Consider the following 22,650-nt stretch of genomic DNA (forward strand, 5'->3'; position numbering starts at 1 on the left):
TGGGGGTAGGAGTTTATTAATTAATTAATTAATTTTTGCTGTGTTGTGTCTTCGTTTCTGTGCGAGGGTTTTCTCTAGTTGTGGCAAGCGGGGGCCACTCTTCATCGCGGTGCACGGGCCTCTCACTAACAAGCCTTTCTTGTTGCGGAGCACAGGTTCCAGACGCGCAGGCTCAGTAGTTGTGGCTCACAGGCCTAGTTGCTCCGCGGCATGTGGGATCCTCCCAGACCAGGGCTCGAACCCGTGTCCCCTGCATTGGCAAGCAGATTCTCAACCACTGCGCCACCAGGGAAGCCCAGGTGTGTGCACTTTTATTTTTCATATTTCTGTAGAAAAATCATCTTCTAAAGAAATTGCAACAAATTACTCCCTATAGCATCAAAACAGGCATTATAAAAGTAGGGTATTATAATGTTATATAATATTGCCATACATAGATGAAAAAATAAAAAAAACTTTTTTGTTTTAGGTAATATTTTCCTGATTATTAAAGAAGATAAACATATTTTGAGATTTTGTTTGGTCATTTATATTTATTTTTGTAATCACGTTTTCTATTAGGTTATTCACTTAGAAAATTGATTTGTAATAACTGTTTCGTTATTGAGAATGTTGATCTCTTGTCTGTCATGTTTTAAAAATATTTTTCCCAACTTGTTTACTTTTGACTTTCTAATGGTACTTTTTTTTTTTTTTTTTCTTTTTTTTTGCGGTATGCGGGCTCCGGACGCGCAGACTCAGCGGCCATGGCTCACAGGCGCAGCCGCTCCGCGGCATGTGGGATCTTCCCGGACCGGGGCACGAACCCGTTTCCCCTAGCATCGGCAGACGGACTCTCAACCACTGCGCCACGAGGGAAGCCCTCAGCTTTACTCTTTTCCAAATGGTTAGCCATTTGTCTCAACGATATTTTTTAAACAGTCTATCTTTTCTTCACTGAATGTGTATGTGGGTACATTTGCAGACAACTCTGAACTTTGAAAGTGCTTTCATATGTGCTATTTCATTTCTAACTTTGGGGTCCCAGGTGTGGAGATAAACCCGAGCATGAAGGACTTTTGCCAGTTCTTACAAGGGTTTGAGAGGTGTTCAGGGATTAATAGACATCACAGTACTCGTTTTGTAATCCTGCATGAGGCATTCATAGCTGTGAGGCCTGCTAGTCAGAGGGAAAAAGCTAGAAACTGGAGGAATTAGTGTAGGGGAAATAACTCTGTTGTGGAACTGCAAAGGAAATCATCGGGTACCCAGGGAATTGTCAAAGTCCAGGAAAATCAGGCCAAATCAGTATTGAAGGGAATCCAGTCTGGTGGATGAATGTTGTAATAGTATTATCTGTTTTCTGGCAATATTCTGCCTCTGACTGTAGGCAGCATCTTTGTTCCAGGTGGTCTGTCTGCATAAAGTAGTACCCTAGCTAACGGTTTTGGATTAGGAGTCAGGATCCTCCTGGATAGGCAGGGTGTCAGGGATACCATTCAGAATAGGATTTAAGTCCTAGTGGGAAAAAGGAGTGTGAATTAGGAAACCAAGCAGCTACTTAGTCATGCAGATTCCATAGACAAAACAAGGATGTGAGATAGGGCTTGAATTGATCTAAGGGCATCTTAGCACTCCTCCCAGAGAACTGTGGAAAACCCACACTTGGTTTAGTTCCACAGCACTGAGGTCAAGACATACTCACTAAGCTGTGGTACCCCAGGGAGGCTGATAAATGAGGACTGTATTCATGGACTGTACTGTTTTGTACTCCTGCCTGTATAATACTGTAGTGTACATTATCTAATACTGAGAGTGATTAGGCACCCCTGGTCAATTCCACCATTTGTTCATTCATCAAATATCCGTGCTAGGCACTGTACTAAGAGCTGGAGGTGTAAGACAGTAAATGAAACAAAAAAGTTTCTGTTCTCATATGTTATGGTCTTGAGACAGTAAGTAAAATAAGGGTATATTAGATAATGAAAAATGCTTAGGAAAAAGCTAAAGCTGGGTAGGGAGGTTAGATGTGTATGTGTGTAGAGACGCAGGAATGTTGCCATTTTAGTGTGATTTTCACTGATAAGGTGACTTTTGAGCGCAGATGTTAAGGGAGTGAGGGAATAACCATGTGATTATCTGGGGGAAGTATTCCAGGTGGAAGTGTGAAGGCTCAGAGACAGGAGTGTGTATGGTTTGTTTGAAGAATAGCAAGGAGGCCAATGTGGCCAGGATGGAGTAAAAAAAGGATGGATTCTGGCAGTGACTCTAGCCAGCTTTGGCTTCGATATAGACATTTGAAGTGAATGTATGCATAAGTTATTTTTAGCTGGTTGGCATCCCTTGTGTAGGGAGGAACCTCCTACATCCACTCTATGTGGTTCTAATAGGCCTATCAATTAAAGAACTCCACTCTTCTGGTCACAGGAGGTGGGATTTGGTTATACATTGTGTGTGTTATGACAATAACGATTACTTGGGTAATGTGCAGGTGATCGCAACCAAGCCAGTCATGATGTTAAAGTTGGACAGGCAGCTGGCTCTACCATTAAACCTTGTGTCATGATGTTGGAATGTGAGGCCTACACTCATGATGGCTGATGGCTAGTCTTCACTGCTACATGAAGGATACCTATGGGGATTTAAGAGGGAATGAAGCTAACACAGAAAGAAAAACAGTATTGACAGGTGGGGATGGGAGGTGGCGTGACTCCTGATGACCTATGTTGAATCATGTTCTCTGTCCCTCTGCTGTCCAATCACACAAGTCAGTATGCTCCTCTCCTTGTTTACTGAAACTGATTTGACTTGGATTTGATGGCAGCCAAGAGTCCTGTTTAATAGAGCATTTTAAGATGATGTGTGGTTCCCTGTGTAAATTCAGAGCCCTCAGACTACCATGCAGGATAGCTGGAATGTCCTATGTAAATTTCAACCCTATTATAGAGGAGTCACGGTAAAGCGTTAGGGCTTAGATTGCCTGTGGCTGCAGGTTAAGCAGAGCCAAACTATTACCCTCCCTTAATGTAACAGCTGGACTTTAGGAGGCTTAAGAATTTTCCTTCCACTCAGGATATTTCCTCATCCAGTGGATATTCATGATCTTTGGTAAAGGTCAGTAATCTGGTTATGTTGTGAAAATCAGCAGAGTTCAGGATGTGTTTATAGTCATCCTTCTGAGAAAAAGTACCTTCTGTTTGACAGCTTAGGAGGTAGTTCACCACAAAGTTAACAAGATTTTGCTATTTAATATGATTTGGGAGGGCATTACATACTTTATATACACTCCTTAGAACCAGCTTTCATTGCTAAAACCTATCTGACCTAAATGCTATAGTTATACTGTCATGTTTATCTAATAAGAATGCAAGGAACATAGGTAGAACAGGGGTGGGATCTTACCATTAGGACAGGATCATCTCAATTATTCCTTCAGTGATGTCTGTCTCTATAACGAATTGCCATAGAATTCAGAGTGATCTCAATTTATGTCCAAGTTCTGTAAGTGTTAAGTTTAGGGAATCCATCAAGACATGAAGAAGGAAAACATTGTAGGCAGAATCGGTAACATCAGAGAGTTAGCAAGCATAGAATACACATAGATTAACTCTCATCCTAGGCTAGAAATGGTTTGAAAGCTCTAACAGAAGCAAGGGCAGAGATTCTAGGAAAACGTAGAGAGAGGTAATGGATTAGGTCTCAGTGTCCAATTTACACAAGACCTTTTCCTACCATACTTTCCCCCTTGTTTTAAACAACAGTAATTAATGTTTATTGATTGCGTGCCATGCCAGGAATTGACCTGGGTGCCAGGAATCAGAAAAACGTGGTTATAATCTAATTTGGATCTCAAAGTCTTGTATTAGGAAGACACATTGTATGAATGAGAGTAACATGGAAGAGCTTTCCACGTGTAACTTAAATTGCTTGAATTGTAATAACTACTATCTGAGTGAATACTATAAACTAAAAATGCATTTAATTATACTTTTTAAATTTTTCTGTGCAACAGCTGATTAAAAAATTAAATTACATATCACCTAACATGTTGACACAAATTTACAGCACACATATGTAACATGATGTATGATTTGTCCACCTAATTTCCTAATTAGGTTATAAATTGTTATTCTTGAAATTTATTATTTGACCATCATTCAAGAAACAACAGAGACATAATTCTTATAATTCTCTTCCTTGGGAGCTCATCAATCACTTAGTTTCAGTTTATATTTCATTAATGTATCTTTAGAGAATATCTCTAACAGGTATTTTTTTTCCCTTCAGATAAGCTTTTTGAGCTTTCTTTTAAGGCTATGCCTCCTGTACTAACAGATTTCTAGAAAGATCTGGAGATTAAATGTCAGACCTTGATCACGTGTAGGAGGTGAGCTCTTAGAATGATTTGGGTTTGGAGGAGGAGGAGTGTAGAGCTTCACTTCCTTCAAGGTTGTTTTTCTCAATAAAGAGAAAAACACTTGTTTCACGTAGTCAGTTGTTCTCACTTGTAACTGTGTATTTGCTCTCTCTGCCATACTAGTGCTATTAAAATATTTAGAACTCTCTTCAACGTGTGTTTTTATATTATTCCGTTTTTATTTTTGCTGTTGTTGGAAAAAAGCATTTTGCTGTTCTCACAGATAATTCATTAACATTTAAATTCTTATTACCTATTAGGCAAGCTCATTTTGATGGGCAAGTTTACACTGTATCAATAGTATGCCTCTAATTTATATCTTCACTGCCTGACTGGAAGTGAATGGTGTGTTCTCTGGCACCCTGAATAGACGAGATGACATTCCAGAGGCAGAGATGTTGAGATATATTCAGGTTCTTTAACTCAATCACAGGTAGATTGTGTCAGTGGTCCCCAAGACGACTCCTCAAATTTGGTGATTCACTAGGTGGGCTCACGGAACTCAATATATGGGTGTACTCATGGCTATGATTTATCCAAGTGAAGGGATATGAAGCAAAATTGGTAAAGGGAAGGGCACTCAAGGTGAAGTCTGGAGGAAACCAGTCACAAGCTTCTACGAGTCCTCTCCCAGGGGAGTTGCACAGGATACACTCAATTCTGCCAGCAGTGAACTATAACGACACGTGTGAAATGTCCACTAGGAACATTCACCTGAGCCTAGGACTCCAGTGTTTTATCGTGGGCTGGTCATATAGCACATAGCGCTTGTGTGGCTGACTGTGGTCACTGAAATTCCAGACTCACAGAAGGAAAGCAGATGTTCAGCCTAAACCACATTGTTTGTACAAACAGTTTAGGTCCACTGAGCCACTGTTATCATTTAGGGGACGTTTCCTAATCAAGTTCTCAGAGGCCAATCTTGCAAGCAAGACTTTTTAAGGATAGCAGTCACAGGCCTACTATGTTAACTCTTTTCTGCACATAGATTAAAAGGTTAAAATTTTTTTTTTAATGAGGAGTTTCTTATCTGCACTTGTTGTGAGAGCATATGCTCGTAGAAAAGCTATATTTCAGGTTTTGCTCTAAATACAAATGATTTTTCTAGAGATTTTTGAGAAAGGTGGGACAAACCTGCTCTAGTCATTTGAGTGAAACATGGCAAAACTAGAACTCTTTATGCTGAGGGAGGTTATAATCAACATTGCTGTGCCATCTACGTGTCATGAAGTATGGAGACCCTAAGAGCAGTGCAGTTAACATTGATGGTTGAATTGGTAGGAACAGCAGAGCCTAGGGTGACTAAGTGAATCCTGGGGTATTTAGCTGCAGCTGAGTGCAGTTAGGTTCTGGAATATTCCCTCCAACCTCCTTACTCACCCTCCGTCATGAGCTGGACAATACATTTCAAAGAATGTTTTGTGATTACTTTTAGAAAGGATGCTTGGATAGAAGTACAAGGCAGTTACCTGATAGGCAGATCTCATGAGTGGAGGGCATAGAAGGAGTGGCTGAGCCCAGAATGTAATACAAGATGGTCTTCATGCTGTGGGGTACCCCTCTACTGCCCAACTACTACAAGCTAGGGCTTAATTCACTCTTCTCACCCTGTACCTGTATCTGTTATTTGCCAATGTAACTAACTGATTTTACCATGATAATATGAGCTCACAAACTTACATTACAAACCCACAAGCCAAAAAAAAAAAAAAAAAAAAAAGATAAAAGTAAAAAAAACCATTCTAGAGGTAATCAGAGTGAACAGATCTGGTAGACAAAGAATTTAAAATAAAACCAGTGAATATTCACAGAGAGATAATGGGGAACATGAAAAACATGAAACAGGAAGCTTCAAAGAAGAACCAATTGGAGATACTGGATATGAATGTATTATTGTTGAAGTAAAGATCTCAGTGGATGGACTTGATAATTGAATAGCAGAATGAATACAGCCAAAAAAAATGGTGAGCTGGATGATCAAGTTAAAGAACAGTCTAGGAAAGCGCTGGGAAGGGGTAATAAAATGAAACATAAAAAAATTAAGAGCTGTGGGGAGTAGAAGAAGAAATGTTAGTATCAGTATTATTGGAGTCACTGTAAAATAAATGGAGGAAAGTTAGTATTTTAAAAAATAATTATTGAAAAAATTTCCAGAATGGGAGATGAGAAACCTCAGTTTGAAAGGGCTTATACAACAGAATAGATGAAAGAAACTTTATGCCTAGTCATGGTAAATTAACATTTTAGAGCACCAAGTACAAAAAGCAAATGTTAAAAATTTCCAGAGGATAAATGCAAGTCAACTACCAAGCAATAGGAGTCAGATTAAATCTTCTGGGTAGCAGCACTGAATGTGGGAAAATAATAAAGTAGCATTACTAAAGCACTGGAGAAAATGAACATCAAGCTCAGTATATTTTACTGTTGACTAAATAAGCAATGACACACAAAAGCATATTCTAACAACCCAGAACTAAAACTCTAGTCTAAACCACTGCTACTCTAAGTGCAAGTCCAAGAAGTGTCTGTTATCCATCTGGATGAAACAAGAAGCATATGCAGGAAGATAAATGAATACACCGTTTCCTTTTTTTTTTTTTTGATAATATCTTGTTAGGGAAAAAAAAAAGTAAGCTGGACTAAACTGTGTGCTTAGAAATACAGATGATTTAGACTCTGGCACAAAGTTCTTTTTTCTAAAAATATCAAAACTGATATCAAACAGTTTGTAGACTAGTGCTGGTTCAGGGACCATATTTTGAGTAACCTGTTTACAGAGGATATCATTATGAGGTGGGTGTGGACTGGAGGTGCACAAGACCATAGGAAAATGAACATGAGCTTGGGTATTTGTCTTGGCTTCGTGGTGGAAAGAAGTTTTAGATATTGATAAACTTTAAAACTTTATAGAAAAAATAAGCATAAATATGAATCTTATTAAGTTGGGCTATCCACCGTAAGAATAAAAATAGGATGTAGATCTTTTAAAATAGAATGAGAAAATGGAATTCTTCTAACGGGAGTATTAGAAAAAGATAAGTAAATTTTAAAAGTATGGTAAATAGATAACTGGAAATAAGATGGCTGAAATATGATCTAATATCACAGCAATATAATAAATATAAATAGTTTAAACTAACCCATAAAATGATACGATTCTCACATTGGTAAACAACATAAACAAACACAATGAAAATGCAACATTCAAATTCATTAGGTAATTCTATATGCTGTCTTTGAGACAAAGTTTAAAATAAAATATGTAGCCTTTTAACTTCTTTTAAACTATTGGAAGCAGACAGATGGGGTGGGCCCAAGCCAGGAGGTAGCTGAGGTGATTAATATCTTGAATATAAGGAACTTCAATATATCAACAAAGATTATAGTTTAACTCAAGTAGAAGGAGAAAAGGCTAGGCAAAGCATATTAATGGTCAGTTTACTGAGGAGGAAAACTGAATTGTATAGAAACAAGAAAAGGATTTATGACATAATTACACAGTGGCTTATGAATTATATACGTTTTATGACTCTTTCGAACATAGATAGACAATCAAGAGAAGACTCAGAGTTACATAATAGTAATTGAATTTGACCATCTCTGATATTTTGCCAACATTTGGCCTTATACAAATCATAGGTTTACATTTTAAAACTTTTTTGTTTTGAAGTTCTATTTGTTAAGGTAGGAGGATAAAACACACTTTATTTAACAATTTGTTAGCTTGATTTATAACTTTAAAATATTTAGACATGTGCTATGTGGGCCTCCATCTGTACTCTCACATGGGCCCAACAAATATTAGGAGTGGACTGATAAAGGAGAAAGAATAATAAAAAAAATCATAGCAGGCCTTTGTACCTATTGTGGAAGACTATACAAGCATAACAGTGGTTAAACAGTGTATTGATTTTCTGTTGCTGCTCTAACAAAATACAGCAGTTTAATGGCTTAAAACAACTCTTGTCTTACAAATTTATTGTCTTACAGTTCTGGAGGTCAGAAATCTGAAATGGCTTTAACTGGGCTAAAATCAAGGTATCAGCAAGGCTGTGTTCCTTCTAGATGTTCTAGAGGAGAATCTGCCTCTTTGCCTTTTCCAGTTTCTAGAGGCAGCCTGCATTCCTTGGCTCTTGTCTCCTTTCTCCATCTTCAAAGCCAGCAATGTAGCGCCTTTCATCCCTCTGACTCTGAGTTGCTTCCCTCCCTCTTTCCCCTATAAGGGTCCTTGTGATTATATTGGACCCAACTAGATAATCCAAAATAATTTCCCCCCTTTAAACTCCTTAACTTAATCACGTTAGCAATGTCCTTTTTGCCATAAGAAACCTATTCACAGGTTCTGAGGATTAGGATGGACATGTTTGGGGGAAACATTGTTCTGTCTACCACAAATGGAGAGTGGAAATGAGAAGGCAGGTAGAAATTGGAGCATTTGGAGGAACAGTTTCATTTTTTACTTTATATAACTTTGTGCTACTGTTTCAATTGCTTTCGCAAAGAAGATACTACTTTTATAATAATAACATTAAAAATATATTTTGATCCCTCTCCATTTTTTGTTTCTTTTTATAGAAAGTATATTTTATATCATGCATCTCTTTGCCTTGCAGGAGAATTATTTCAAATGGCCTCTTAAAGTCATTGTGTTTAATCCCATTTAATAGAGATACAAATTGGTGTATATAGAGCATAACTGAGTTACCTAATATATATATGTATTTTCTGCGGTACGCAGGCATCTCACCGTTGTGGCCTCTCCCGTTGCGGAGCACAGGCTCCGGATGCGCAGGCTCAGTGGCCATGGCTCACGGGCCCAGCCGCTCCGCGGCATGTGGGATCTTCCCGGACCGGGGCACGAACCCGTGTCTCCTGCATCGGCAGGCGGACTCTCAATCACTGCGCCACCAGGGAAGCCCTGAGTTACCTAATATTTATACTTGAATAAAGGGACAATCTTTTGGAAGAAGAATAACAGTGGAATAAGAGACTATAAGTAAGATTTTTAAAAAGATTCCTTTCAGCATGGCACTTCTCCAAAACTAGTTCCAATCTGAGTCTGATTCTGAATAATACTGATACCCCAGGGCTCAAGGAGTTGTTATTTGCTTCCAAATGGGCCCAAGTTAAAATTTAAGTTAAATACCTGATGACATATTCCTGGGAAAGCTTAACTCTTTTAGCGGTAGTAATAGTTTATTTCTCTTTTTTCTTGATCCTCTCACGTCAGCAAACCAGATTTAAGCAGTCATAAAATGCATTACCTTAGAAGAGAGATTATTTAATACATGCACAATGGACAAAGATAAAAGCAGCCTACCTTTCACATCACTGCCCACATCTCTTCTCCCAAAAGTTTCTCCCAAGACATTCTAATGGTCCGGGTTTCCTCCCTCTGGATGGAGATGCCTCATGATAGATACTGTGGTGATGATTTGCTTTGGAAGATGGAAGTGTGGCTGCTGTGTTCCCACTGCCGTTGGTTCTGGGGTTTTCGTTTTGAAAAATTAGGGTTTATATATCATTAGGTGATGATATATCACCTAATGCTTCATATATCACCTATTAGCTTCATCATTAGGTGATGAAGCTCATCTCTGATTCATTCTCCCCAAGGTTGGTGCATCTCCAGCAGGAGCTCAGTCATAATTGGCCTAGGACAAATTTGTTAGAACCAGGGCACCACTTCTTATCGGTATGACTGCTTTATCATGTTCACCTAAGGAAAATGTAGAAACACTAAACCAGATAGATCTTATCTACTTCCTTTTTTTGATACAGAGCGTTCAACATCTAAACAGTCTCATAACCTTCCCCCCCACCGACAAATGTGAGAGGATCGTAAAAATATTCATTAGAAAATTCCCCTAGACACACTTTCAAGTCATAGTAAACCACTCCGAAATTATTGGCAGTATATTAAATAAGATGAATTAAAGCATACAAGAAAGAAACGTCACTAGTAGGAAAATAGTCACAGAAACATAATTTAGACAGATGTTAATACAGCATAAATGATTTCAAGGAAAAATAATGTAGGACTTCTGACTTTTAAAATTCTTAAATTTGATGTATGGAATATCTGAGCTTTTATGTTTCATTAACATAGTCAAGTCTACAAGTGACCAAAATAAACAAAGATTTTAGTAGAGCAGATTGCAGAAAGGTGGGATAAAACGGAGCAGCTACCAAATGCAAGGGTTCTTCAGCTTCTGGTATCTGTTTATCTTTTTGCTACTGCCCACAAGTTAAATTTTAAAAAAAGTGCTTTTGAATTAAGAACTTTAGTCTCTCTCTCTTTTTTTTTTTCTGATCCAATACAGTGGAGATTGGTAGAATGGCCAAGTTAGGAAATATTTTTAAAGTTAATTTAATTAATTAATCTTGTTATACAGCAGGTTCTTATTAGTTATCTATTTTATACATATTAGTGTATATATGTCAATCCCAATCTCCCAATTCATCACACACCCCCTCCCCCACCACTTGGAAATATTTTAAAGGAGGAAACAAAAAGACTTGCTGATGGATTGTGGGAGATAAGGAAGAGTAAAGAATCAAAGGATGGGACTTCTGTATCAGGTAATGCCAGATAGAAATTTAGACCAACCTTCCCACTGAAGACAAGTAGAAAAGCTAGAAATAGTAATAATAATAATAATCAATCTGTTGGAAGGTATCAGAGAACTCACAAGGTGATGAAGAATTACCTGGTCAATATCCAGAAAAAGAAAGAAATACAGATTGGTGAGGCTAGCACCTGTAACTACTTTTACCTTGGGGATATTTGTTGATCTAGATGAGCTGGCTGAAAAGTTAAGTAGTGCTTTACAGTTTCTTGGGGCAGGAGAGGTGGGGAGGCAAGGAGAAAGTAAAACCATTCCTCACGTAGACTACAATCCAGCTTTCAGGCCCCTGGTGGCCTAGAGAATCTGTCCTTAACGTTGGATTAAGATGATGCCAGATTGCTAATGTTCAGATTCTGGGCAGAAGTAAATGAAAATCTTCTCTGGAGACAGATAAAATCATACAGGGCCTCAAATTTTTTCTACACTTTGGAAAACAACACACAATGCTTGGCACATGAGGAAACCTGACATCACAGAAAGAAACAATAGAAACAATAGATAATAGAGATTTACTCACAGCCACTCTAACACTGGAATTCTCAGATACTTTAAAATATTCTTTTTGTGTTCAAGGAGACAAAAGACAAAGTCAAAATTTTGGCGGAAAATGAGAAATTAAAAAATGACAGCAGATTTGAAAAAAAGAATCAAATAGACATTCTAGAACAGAAAAAAAAAATGCAGTAATCAAAAACTAAGCAGCAAAACTGAAGTTTGAACCCAGGAAGTTCAACTTTAGGGACCATGGTCTTAACAGCTACTCTGAAAACTAGGAAAAAAATTGTTAACATTCTTAAACTTCCAAATTTAATGAGAGTTTAACCAACTTAAACTACATTCTGGTTAATCATTGAAAACATTATGGAATGTCATAAAAAATAGACAAATATGTAGTATGGTCAAATATGTAGTTTGGGAATACAAATTTTAAGCCACTGATATAATAAAACCATGGTCAACAGAACATTTGTCATTTCCCTGAAAAAGTTTCATTGAAAATTGAATGAAATTGTAGAGAGATACCAGCTTCTATGAATGATATAATTTTCATGTTTCATATTCTTTTACCAGAAAGTTGCACAGAAATAATTTATTAATTTAATACTGTCTAAAACTTTTAAGGTGATCCCATTGAGCTCAGTCTGGAAAATTTATTTTTAAAAGTTCCTGTTCCTTCTTGACTCTAGTAATTAAGGCGTTTTGGAGATTAGATAATATGTGTCTCTTTTCAGAATACTTTGCCTGGATATTGGTTTTTAGCCAAGGTATATGACTTGGCTTTTCATTCTTTTCAATTCATTTCTGTATTCTTCTGGACTTCCCCGTCCCAGTTGTCACTCATAGATGAAAATAACATAACTTCCTCTGAAGTTTTTTTTTTTCTTCTTCTCTGAGAATTGCCAGTTTTACCCGAAGTTGCCAAAATCATCACCAAGATTCACCAAGCGGTGTGTAAGGGGAATTAGGAGGCTCAAACACTGATTGAGGGGCTGGTCAGGAGTTTGGAAGGAGGGGGAAATGGGTTGGGGAGGTCCCCAGCTGTCCCTCCCCTTTCTAATGCCACAGAAAAGGGATGTTTCTCTGGTCAGCACTCCTCCCCCTCCCCCATATCCAAGTTCTCTTTGGGAAGTGGAGTAACATGTTAGAATGTTAACATACTTTGTAATCAAAATCTCAGTGTAGCTGTTACTGAATTTGCTAATAAATTGATTTGTAAAAATATTAGCTTTGGTTTCACCAAATTATCCCCAGGGGGCAGCAGAGAGTGATCTTACTGCAAATAGTGATTAGAGGCAGAGCACAGAGTTTCTCCCTCTGTCTCTGTCTCTCTGTCTCTGTCTCTCCGTCTCTGTCTCTCCCTCTCTCCCTCCATCCATACATCCACGTATCTCTCTCTCTGTCTCTTTAAAACAAACTATTAAGTTGTGAGAGTGCCCAAATGGAAGAAAGAATGAGTGAGTAGAACAGATTAAGGAAGGGTGATAAGTGTGGGAGATGCATTAGAGTCAAGACAGAGTTAAAAAATAGGTAGTAAAGTAATTTGCCACATAATTAAGAGACAGACTTGGAGTGAGATTTCTTAGGCTTGAATCCTATCTCCATCACTTATTAGCTGTGTGACTGGACAATTTACTGACTTTAGTAAACTGTAAAATGGGGATAATGTTTTTACTTCATAGGGTTGAGAGGGTTAAATGAGGCCATATTTATAAAATGCTTAGAACAGGATCTTAACTATTTACTATGGACAGAACCAGTGAGGTCTAGAATTGATATTTTAACAAGATATAAATATATAAAATGTGTTTACTAATTTCTCTGTTCTGGTTTTACTTGTTTACTTGATATTGCATACATTTTATTTTCAAATATTTACTTCTAAATTTTCTTTTTGTACAATTTATGAACTTATATTGGAAAACAATGATTAGCTCTTATCTATCTTCTAACTTTTAAAGGAGAATTATGGAGGTATAGCATCAACTGTATATTGAAAGTGAAAAATTTCAAGGTAAATATCAATGACATAGTAGAATGTAAAAAATAGAAATATACATTTTGTGAGGCTTTCTTAAGTTACTCATCAGTACATTTAATGACTGTGCATGGAAGAAGATCCAGGACTTCAGATGGGTCTTCAGAGCTTGGATCAGGGAGGATTGCAGAAAAGTGAATTAGAGAATAGGGAAATAGGAAATGGCTAGGAGACCAGCCATTTTAGGCAATCATAGATTGAATTATAGTGGCTCTGTGGTAATTCATTAGCCTCAGATCTCTAACCATTGTACCATGAGGGCAGGGAGGAAATAAAATAAAGAGTGGAGCATTGTAGAGTTTGAATTCTTTGAAATTCTTCTCTTTGTTGGGCATTGTTCTTTCACCTCCATGAAATAGTTACATTAGCAACTGGGTGGCAGTAGGACAGGGTAAACTGAGGGACTTGGGATTAAGCGTTTAGTAGTGTGCATGTGAGTTTGTGTGTGCGCGTGTGTACGCACATGCAAATGGAAGGGTAAGTCAGGCCACATATCTAAGCCAGAATGTTCACAGAGAGCAAAAATGACAAGTAGGCATTGGCCCATTACTGCAAGGATACACATCCAGAAGATTCAGCTAAGGAAGGAGGAGCAGGCAGGTACTTCAGTTATAGGCAGTCAAGACTCAAATCCAAGAGGTGAAAGAGCAGGCAATGGAGAACAAGGGGTCAGAAATAAAAGGCCGTTAGAGTCTGTGCAGTAAATATTCAAGGTCCATGCAAAGCCTTTATATAATGGGAAGGGGTCCCAAGGGCAAGATGACAACATCTTCTTGACTGGTTTCAGTTGTGGCTAAGCACGACTGTGACACAAGACAAAGAGATACACCTGACTGGAAGAAGTTTACTTCAAAAGCATTTATAGGCAGATGAATTTTTTTTTTTTTTTTTTTTTTTTTAGTAAATCAACAGTGCAAATTGGGGGCATTATGTCTTAAAGCAGCTCTAACTTACTAAAGCTTACTAGGCCTTTTTGTCTTGGCTACTACAACATTAACCTGCATAACATTGTTCTGTTTGTCTCTGTGGGCACTGATTCATAACTGGCAGTACTGAAGAGGAGTTGGAAGACTGGTGGAGTAAAAGGTTTGAGTTTCTGGTTTGAGGGGTACCTTCCTCTTGATCTTGTTTCCATCTTTTGCTCTGCTTTTTGGGACCCAAGGGGCACACCTAAGGAGACTCTTTGAGATTTTTCAGAGACCTGCATATACAAGACAATCACATTTTTCTCTCATTCTGTTGACTTTCACGGCTTATGTTTGGTGGATGGTTATGCTAACAAACCTTGGTCTCTTTATTGTTCTTCCAAATACTTGCTCTGCATAAGAGGTCAAGGTGGGAGTTGGGAGGTTGGGGGGATGGGGTTTTGGGATGGAGGGGATGTAAGAGTGTGAAGAGAAGGTCTCATCCCGCCAAATCTACTTTGAGAATTCTATGGTTTTTCACACCACGCGCTTGACTCTTAACATGCTGATTGTACATTGTGGTTGGACTGAGATGAGGGCATAGGAGTGTGTCTATTTAAAGCTGTTGCCTGAAATTTCAAGCCAGAGGAGTTAACTGGAAAGAACAGAGGGCTAGTGAACTTGAAATGTGAGTTTTACTCCCAGCTTTGTCACCAAGTCACTGGGACCTCAGGCAGATCATGTAACCCTTCTGTGCTTTAGTTTTGGCTGTGTCATTGAACAGGCATTAACATAAATGATCATCAAGAATTTTTGATGACATGAGAAAATGCTCATATCAATATAATATTAAGTGGAAAAAATAGGTCATAGACTCAATTAAGAAACTTGCCTAGTATCATCAGATTAGTAATTGTCCAGCAGAAACTCAATCCATGGTCTTCTTAAGTATTCCATGCCCTCAAGCACCTGATTTCACTGTCTTAAATTGACTCAGTGGAAGGAAAGCTCGAGAAGGGGAAGAGGGGAAATATATATAGTTTACTCTTTGGCAAGAGGCAAGATGGAACTGCTAGCTTAAAGAAAAAAAATGCATGTTATTTAATTTTTTTCCTGTTTGCAATGTTTTCTTCCCCTTCCTGGGGAGTTTTGCCTTGGGGTAGGAAACTCTTAGCACATACAGGAGTTTATTCCTCCCAAACATAATCTAAATACCTATGAATAGTCACATTAAGGCAGGTGTTTTTTGTTTTTGTTTTTTGGTAACTCTAAATTCCAGACGTGTGGCAACTAAAGATGAGTATTTATTTGTTAATTTGGTTCAAATGATCATTCTAGCTCTTCAAACATGAAAGTGAATGGGAATAAGTACTGAATTGTGATAGACAGTATTATGCTCCCCCCAAAGATGTCCGTGTCCTAACCCCTTGTATATGTGTAGCCTTACACAGGAAAAGAGACTTTGCAGATGTGATTAAGTTAAGGATTTTGAAATGGGGCTATGATCCTGGATTACCTGGGTGGTCCAATATAATCACAAAGGTCTCTATAAGAGGGAGGCAGGAGACTTACCACCAGAGAAGATATAACAAAGGAACAGGGGTGGGAATGATGCAGCCATGAGACACAGAATTCAAGTGACCCCTAGAAGCTGGAAAAGGCAAAAAACAGATTCTCTCCATGTGTCCAGAAAGAACACAGCCCTGCCAACACCTTGATATTAGCTCTATAAGATCTATTTTGGACTTCAGACCTCTAGAATTGTAAGATAATTAGTTTGTGTTGTTTTAAGCCACTCAGTTTGTGGTAATTTATTACAGTAGTAATACACTCATGATGCTTCTAGAGTTGTATGTGACTCCCATTATAGACAGTAATCACATAAGAATTTTCAAGGGAAAAATCTTTTATTCTAAACTTGATTACTGAGGCTGTACACCTCTTCAAACTGGAGATAACCGCTAAAAGTTATGATGACTGGGAAATTTACAGGATGGGTCAAATATAGAGAAATATCCTGTTTTGCTTTGTAAACCAAATTTAGACAAATCAGTTTATCTTGGGCACGTTCAATGCCTTACTGTAAAGTTTATCTGTGTACAGCAGAAGTGAGAAGAGAACCAATGAGCTGAAAGATAATTCAATCAATCCACTTCCTCCGTCTTTGCTTCAGTGCTTCATACAGGAAATCTATTGCTGTGTCAAGTTCCAGAGAAGTTTCTTCTGTTCCAAGTTACTAATCAGGCTGAAACACATAGTATTGACGGAAGGGGCTATGAGGAAAGAAGTGTCGTCGTGCTGCTAATGGGCTAAGAGGATCCAGCACGGAGAAGTGGACGAGAGAGAGCCTCACCATGTCCATAGCTCCTTTTACACCTGTGTGGAGGAACAGTGCTGAGTGAAGGGCAGAAAATAAGAAAACAGAAATGCCCTGCACTTGGATAACTTCTGATCTTCAGCTACTACTGATTTTGACTCTCTACTTAGTTGCAGGTGGGTTTGAATTCTCTTTGGGAGGGTGACAGGAGAATGACTGGTGAGAAACCCGGGCTAAGCTTTTCCTGAACTTTCTTTGCCTTTTTTGTGAAGCAGAGCATGATAAATGCCATCTGAGATATGGGGGATGGGGTTTCCATCTAAATTTACTTCACTTTATTATTCTTATTTTCCTCTTTGTCTTACTTATTTTATTTTGTGTCCTACTACACTCTACATATCTCTATAATTTGCCCCACTGCCCATTTCCTTATTCCCCCTCCCCCTTTTTTGAGCGAGATAGAATAAATTAATTTCTAGTAGCAATTCAAGTCACCTGAAAAAAGTGGCGCTATTTTCGTCTCCCCCTCTTAAAAAACTTAAATAATAATCCCAACCTATTTATGCTCATATTGTTAACAGTATAAATTAGTAAAATTTATTGCTTTCTTGTCACTTTCGATGACCAGGCACTTTTAAAAATATAACACGTTCCGAAGTTTGGTGGTGCGTCTGTGATGTAGGTCTGTATTTATCTTTAACATGTGTGGGCTGTCAGAGACAGTTTCTGGGTTAGAAGACACGTTCTTCAACATCTAGGTTCCTGCAGGAGTTGTGGAGAACTTGGGGCTATTGCGGGGCTGTCCGGGTTTCACTATAGAGGGTTGGTAGGAGTGGGAGGGAGTTTTCAGGTTTCACTTGTAGTAGGTGGAAGCAGCTGCAAGGAAACATTTGGTTTTAAATTTTATAGTTTGGTAATTGAAGGAAGAAAAGTATTTTTTCTCATATAAATGACTTTAAAATACTATCTTCCAGCAAAACATCTGTTTTTCTGCATGTTAATCTTACTGGTGAGCACACGTGAAGTAACTATACTGTATTACTGTACTTTTCTATGGAGCATTTTCCTCTGCTCTGCACAGCAACCCAGGGAAGCAGGCATAGAAGACATTTCTCCATCTTACAAAGGTAGAAACTGAGGCATAGAGAGGCGAAATGATTTTGTCCAAGGTTACACTACTAGTATATGACAGTCATACCCAGTAATAATATACATCTGTAAGCATCACTAAACATTTGAATAGGCAATTTTCCTCAATACTTAGTCATTATGCTTTTCACTAACAACTGCCACTAAGTCAATACTTAGTTATAAACTGAATGCAGTATTTACTCACTTAAAAAAAAAACCAATTGATCTGAATCTTTCAATAGTTGAGGTCTTGTTGTAGAAAGTTCTTAAAGAAACCTGTGCAGGACCCAACTTGGCAGGGAGTGTCAGCTAGGCAATGAGCTATTTATGTCAAGTTGCAGTATGACTTTTGGGTAAAAGAAAAAAGATCAAGATTAAAACATAATCAATAATTTTGAATTTAATGCTTTAAAGGTTTGGATTTAAAAACTATTTCTAACCACAACTAGGCGATACTACAAATATCAAATCTCTGAAGTCTGTGCTTCTATAATTATAATGTTATCAGAATGTTTAGGAAAGATATGGAAAAGCAAATTACTTTATGTGCAGTGATTTCGCATGATAAATTCACCATGAAATAATTCAGAATAATGATACGCAAAGCACTTGGGGCATGAGTTTATAACTTTATCACTAATATTTTGTTATTAATGCTGCCAAACAGAAATAACTCACTTTATTATACAAGACAAACTCACAAAGGAGAAAGAGAGCTAATGACTTCACTGTAAACAACATACTATTTTAAAAAATCCACTTACTTTATTTTTACTTATTTGCTTATAAATTCAAGCAGTGTGGTAGTTGATAGACAAAGTTGATAGGCAAGATTTATTACGAAAATACCTGAGAGGGAAAAATAAAAACAATGCTAATCCTCCACTGCAGAGTAAAGCTCTCCAACCCTGTGTCTAGTCCCCTTCCCTCAAACTCCCTTTACCCCACACCACTTCTTTTTTACTTTATTCTATTGTCTTCTAGATTTTTTTCTTGTGTTCAAATTATATTTTGACGTCCCCATCAAAATCTTTTATAAAAGATTCTACCTTTTATAACGATATATAATCTCACAGATATTGAGATCATGAGGTTACTGAAAAGGAATCCTCCACCTTTTTTCTTCTTTGGGCTAATTTTGACCATTTGTTATGATCTCCCAGTAGGGGGCAGGCAGTAACAAGAAGAGGAGATAAAAATCAAGGCAGGGCTGTTTGGTAGCTTCCGCAGGTTTGCAAAAAACCGAAAAAGAGATTAAAAGCAATTGAGAAAAAGAAGGTGTTTGTCCTCATTAATTTCAGTCTTCTCTTCCTTTTCTAATTTGTGATAGCTGTGAATTTACACATTATGGTAATTTTTAGGTGTGGTTTCCTCTAAACATCCATGCTTAAACAATTGATAAATGAACCAAAAGTCTTTATATAGAGTCTTGTATATAGAGTGTGTGTGTGTGTGTGTGTGTGTGTGTGTGTGAATAGGGCCTAAAAATTGTTAGCAATCTAAATTAGAGAGATCAAGCTAAGATGAAACAAACGGAGAACATTTTCAATCATTCAGTCTTGAAACTGTGTATGAATCTAGTAAAAATCCAAAGATAGGAGAAATTATGGTGGGTTGGACTTACTGAAGCCTTTATGGAAGAGATGGGTCTTGAATGATAGGTTTGGATAGATGCGGAAAGGCAGAGATAGAAAGTGGGAGGAGGAGACGTGTAGCATGGTCAAAGGCAAAGTTGTTCAGGGAGAAAAAGAACTCTTAGCTTGATGGATCAGAGATTGTTTGTTATATGACTGCAGGAAATAAGGCTGAATTTCAGGGGTCCTTGATCTCTAAACAAAGAAACTTGGATACTGTACACTAGTCAGGAAAATAATATAATAAAACAATATTTTGGAGAAAAATGTGGCATCGGTATCTCACTGAGTGGGAGTGGCACTTGGTAAAGCTTTATTGTGAAGCAGAGGCAAGAGCTCCTACCCTTGAGTTTACATTTTAGGAAGGCCCATGACATTACTGAGAGGCATTGGCAGCTGAGAAGGGAAGTTTCTTTGCGGAGGAAGATGTTAAATTCAGTATAGAGAGGGCAAACACATAGGATGAAAATCCCTACGAGTACTTGGAAGTATAGCACATCCAGAATTTGTGGATGGAGGATCCCACAAAGAGAGTACACATGAAGAGATAAAAATAATAGAATAAACTCTAGAGATTTTTGGATTTGGGTCCTAGGAGTGATAATTATTTCTTCCTCTCTATAACAGAGAGTAAGATCTGAGAAGAGATGGGAAGGGAGACAATCTGCCGTATAAATGGAATGCTTCACTCTAAATAAGAGGACGGACACTCTTCTGAAATTTCAGAGTAAGACGAGAAGTTGGATGTAAGGACACTAATAGGTTGAGGATAGAAATAAGGAAATGGGAACAAATGAGAGTTCCACAGTAGATAAATTCCCTCCCAATAAAGTCATGAGTATTTCAGTTAATGGTGCTAGTTAATAAGATAATTCAGTTTTCATTTGGTTTTATGTTGTATCTGAATAGGAATTAAAATATAGTAACTTTTAATATATACTTTTGCCTCTTCCCCCTTGTTGTCATCAACACACATTTGATAATTCCTAAATGGGATTAGGGAGCAGATCTGTGGTTATGAAATGACTTTGGACTGTGTGATGCTAATTGCTCCTAAGAATCAAGCCATTACTTTTTTTTATAGTTATAAACATTAAAAGTTGAGTTTTGAGCAGAGAATGTTTATTAGCGAGGACCCTTGGAAGAAACAGCTGGAAAGTAGGACAAGGGAGCAGAGGGAGAAGTCCATCAGCAATCTTAACCATGACCCTCATCTGACCCCTCATGGGGGTCTCTAGAGTTAGAGTGGCTCCAGAGAGACTCTGCATTGAATCAAAATGGCTGGGGCTTTATACCTCCAAATTAGTCAACAGATGTGGGCTGCCCTGGGAAAAGTCTGACTGTGCGTGAGATAACTGAGGTGATCTCCGAAGATGCTGAGAACTGAAGGCTGGCTGCTGACAGTGCTCCTATAGCAGCAGGAGCAGAAACTCATTCCTCTAATAGGATTCGGGTACACATACTATCTCCATCATAGCTGCCATTTCCAGGGCTCTTCATTCCTTCCTGAATTTCTGAGTTTCTGTCTGGTGTTATTTCCCTTCAACCTAAATAATTTCTATTATCATCACTAGTAGTGTAGTTCTGCTGGTGAGGAGTTCTCTTAGTTTCATTTTATCTGAATATGCTTCATTCTTGCATATTTATTCTTGCATATTTTTGCTGGATGTAGAATTCTGGTTGACCTTTTTTTCTTTCAGCACTTTAAAAATGTTGTTTCACTATTTAGATCGAATGTATTATATTATTAAATGCCTTTTTGTTTTCTAAATTTCATCCATGCCTTGACTATTTTGGTGCTTTTCATTTTTCTCAAGAAAATCTCACTCCCCTTTCCCTCGTTTTCTAGATTCTTATATATCTCTGTATTGGACTTAAAGATCCGTCATGAGATATAATTCTAACCGCTAGCTATGTCATCTTTCAGAAATTACTTGTCCCCCCTTTAAACTGTAATTTCCTCATTTGTGAAATAAAGGAGATGCATGACACTATTGAGAAGTATTGAGTTTTCAGACAGGAAGGATTTTAGAAACTTTCAAATTAAATTCTTTCATTTTATACATGGGCAAATAAAGCTCAGAAATGTTTAAGGAGTTACTAAAGACATTACCCAACTTTTTAGTGGATGAGCTGAGCTTGGAAATCCTCCATAGCACCAAAAAATAGAGGGGAAAATGGATGTGGCAAGTATATGTGGGAGAATCTACGGTTTTTTAGATGTGATGTACTTGAAGTAACAGCAAGCATTCAAGTGAAGAGAAATAGCAGCTTAAGGGTTGAGATTTTTGTTTAGGAAAAATAAGTCAAGGCTAGCATGTGGGCTAGTTTTTCTGTCAGTCAATAAGTAAGTGGGTGTCTGCCATGTGTCAGACACTATGCTTCATGCTGCAGATACCTGAATAAGACAGACATTGATCCTGCTCTCATGGACCTTAGAATCTGGTAAGAAAGGTAGATATTAACTAAATCATCGCAAATAATTAAACAATATGAAATGTGTAAAGAGAAGTATAGGGTGGCATGGAAATGTGTAATTGGTAAGTCTGATCTGGTCTGAGGGTCAGGGAAGACTGCCCTGTGGAAGTGAGGTTTAAGATGAAGATGAGCAGAAAATAGCTAGGCAAGGAGGGTTGAGGGGATGAACATTCCAGAGAGTCAAACAGCCTGTACGAGGGCAGAGGGAGCTAAACTGTGACTGAAGTGGTAAAACAAGGAGAAAGCAACTGTGTCGAGGCCCAATTCAAATTCTGGAGGTGGGAAAGGATGGTGAGAGAAGGTGTAAAGGGAGAGAGGAGCAGGCGAGACTTGGGGCAATACCTTTATTAAGGTGCCTGAGGAGACAGGCAGGCTTGCAAATGAGACAGAGAGAAGCACAGGGTACTGGTAGAGGTGAAGGAAGGGGTTTTAGAGGGAGAGGAAAATAATAGCATCAAAGTATGCCAAGCAACTCAGGAACATAAGCACTGAAGAAAGGTCTAAAGTTTGACTGTAAAGGGCCTGGTAACCTTCAAAATTGTGGTTTGAATGGAAGGGTATAAGAGCCACAAATTGCTGACATAGAGGATGGAGTGGGTGGGGGGGAAACTGAGACTGTGGGCT

General features: G+C 38.1%; 1 protein-coding gene across 1 annotated transcript in view; it reads left to right on the forward strand.

Moving 5' to 3' along the window:
- Positions 1-16,797: 16,797 nt before the first annotated feature.
- CD200R1 (CD200 receptor 1) overlaps positions 16,798-22,650 on the forward strand; it is a 30,551-nt gene continuing 24,698 nt past the window's right edge. Inside the window, exon 1 of the mRNA XM_082654974.1 lies at positions 16,798-16,959. Coding sequence (XP_082511100.1) covers positions 16,893-16,959 — 67 coding nt within the window. The 5' untranslated portion in view covers positions 16,798-16,892. The remainder of the gene's footprint in view (positions 16,960-22,650) is intronic.

This window comes from Grampus griseus (assembly GCF_964374135.1).
Source record: "Grampus griseus genome assembly, chromosome: 5".
NCBI lineage: Eukaryota > Metazoa > Chordata > Mammalia > Artiodactyla > Delphinidae > Grampus > Grampus griseus.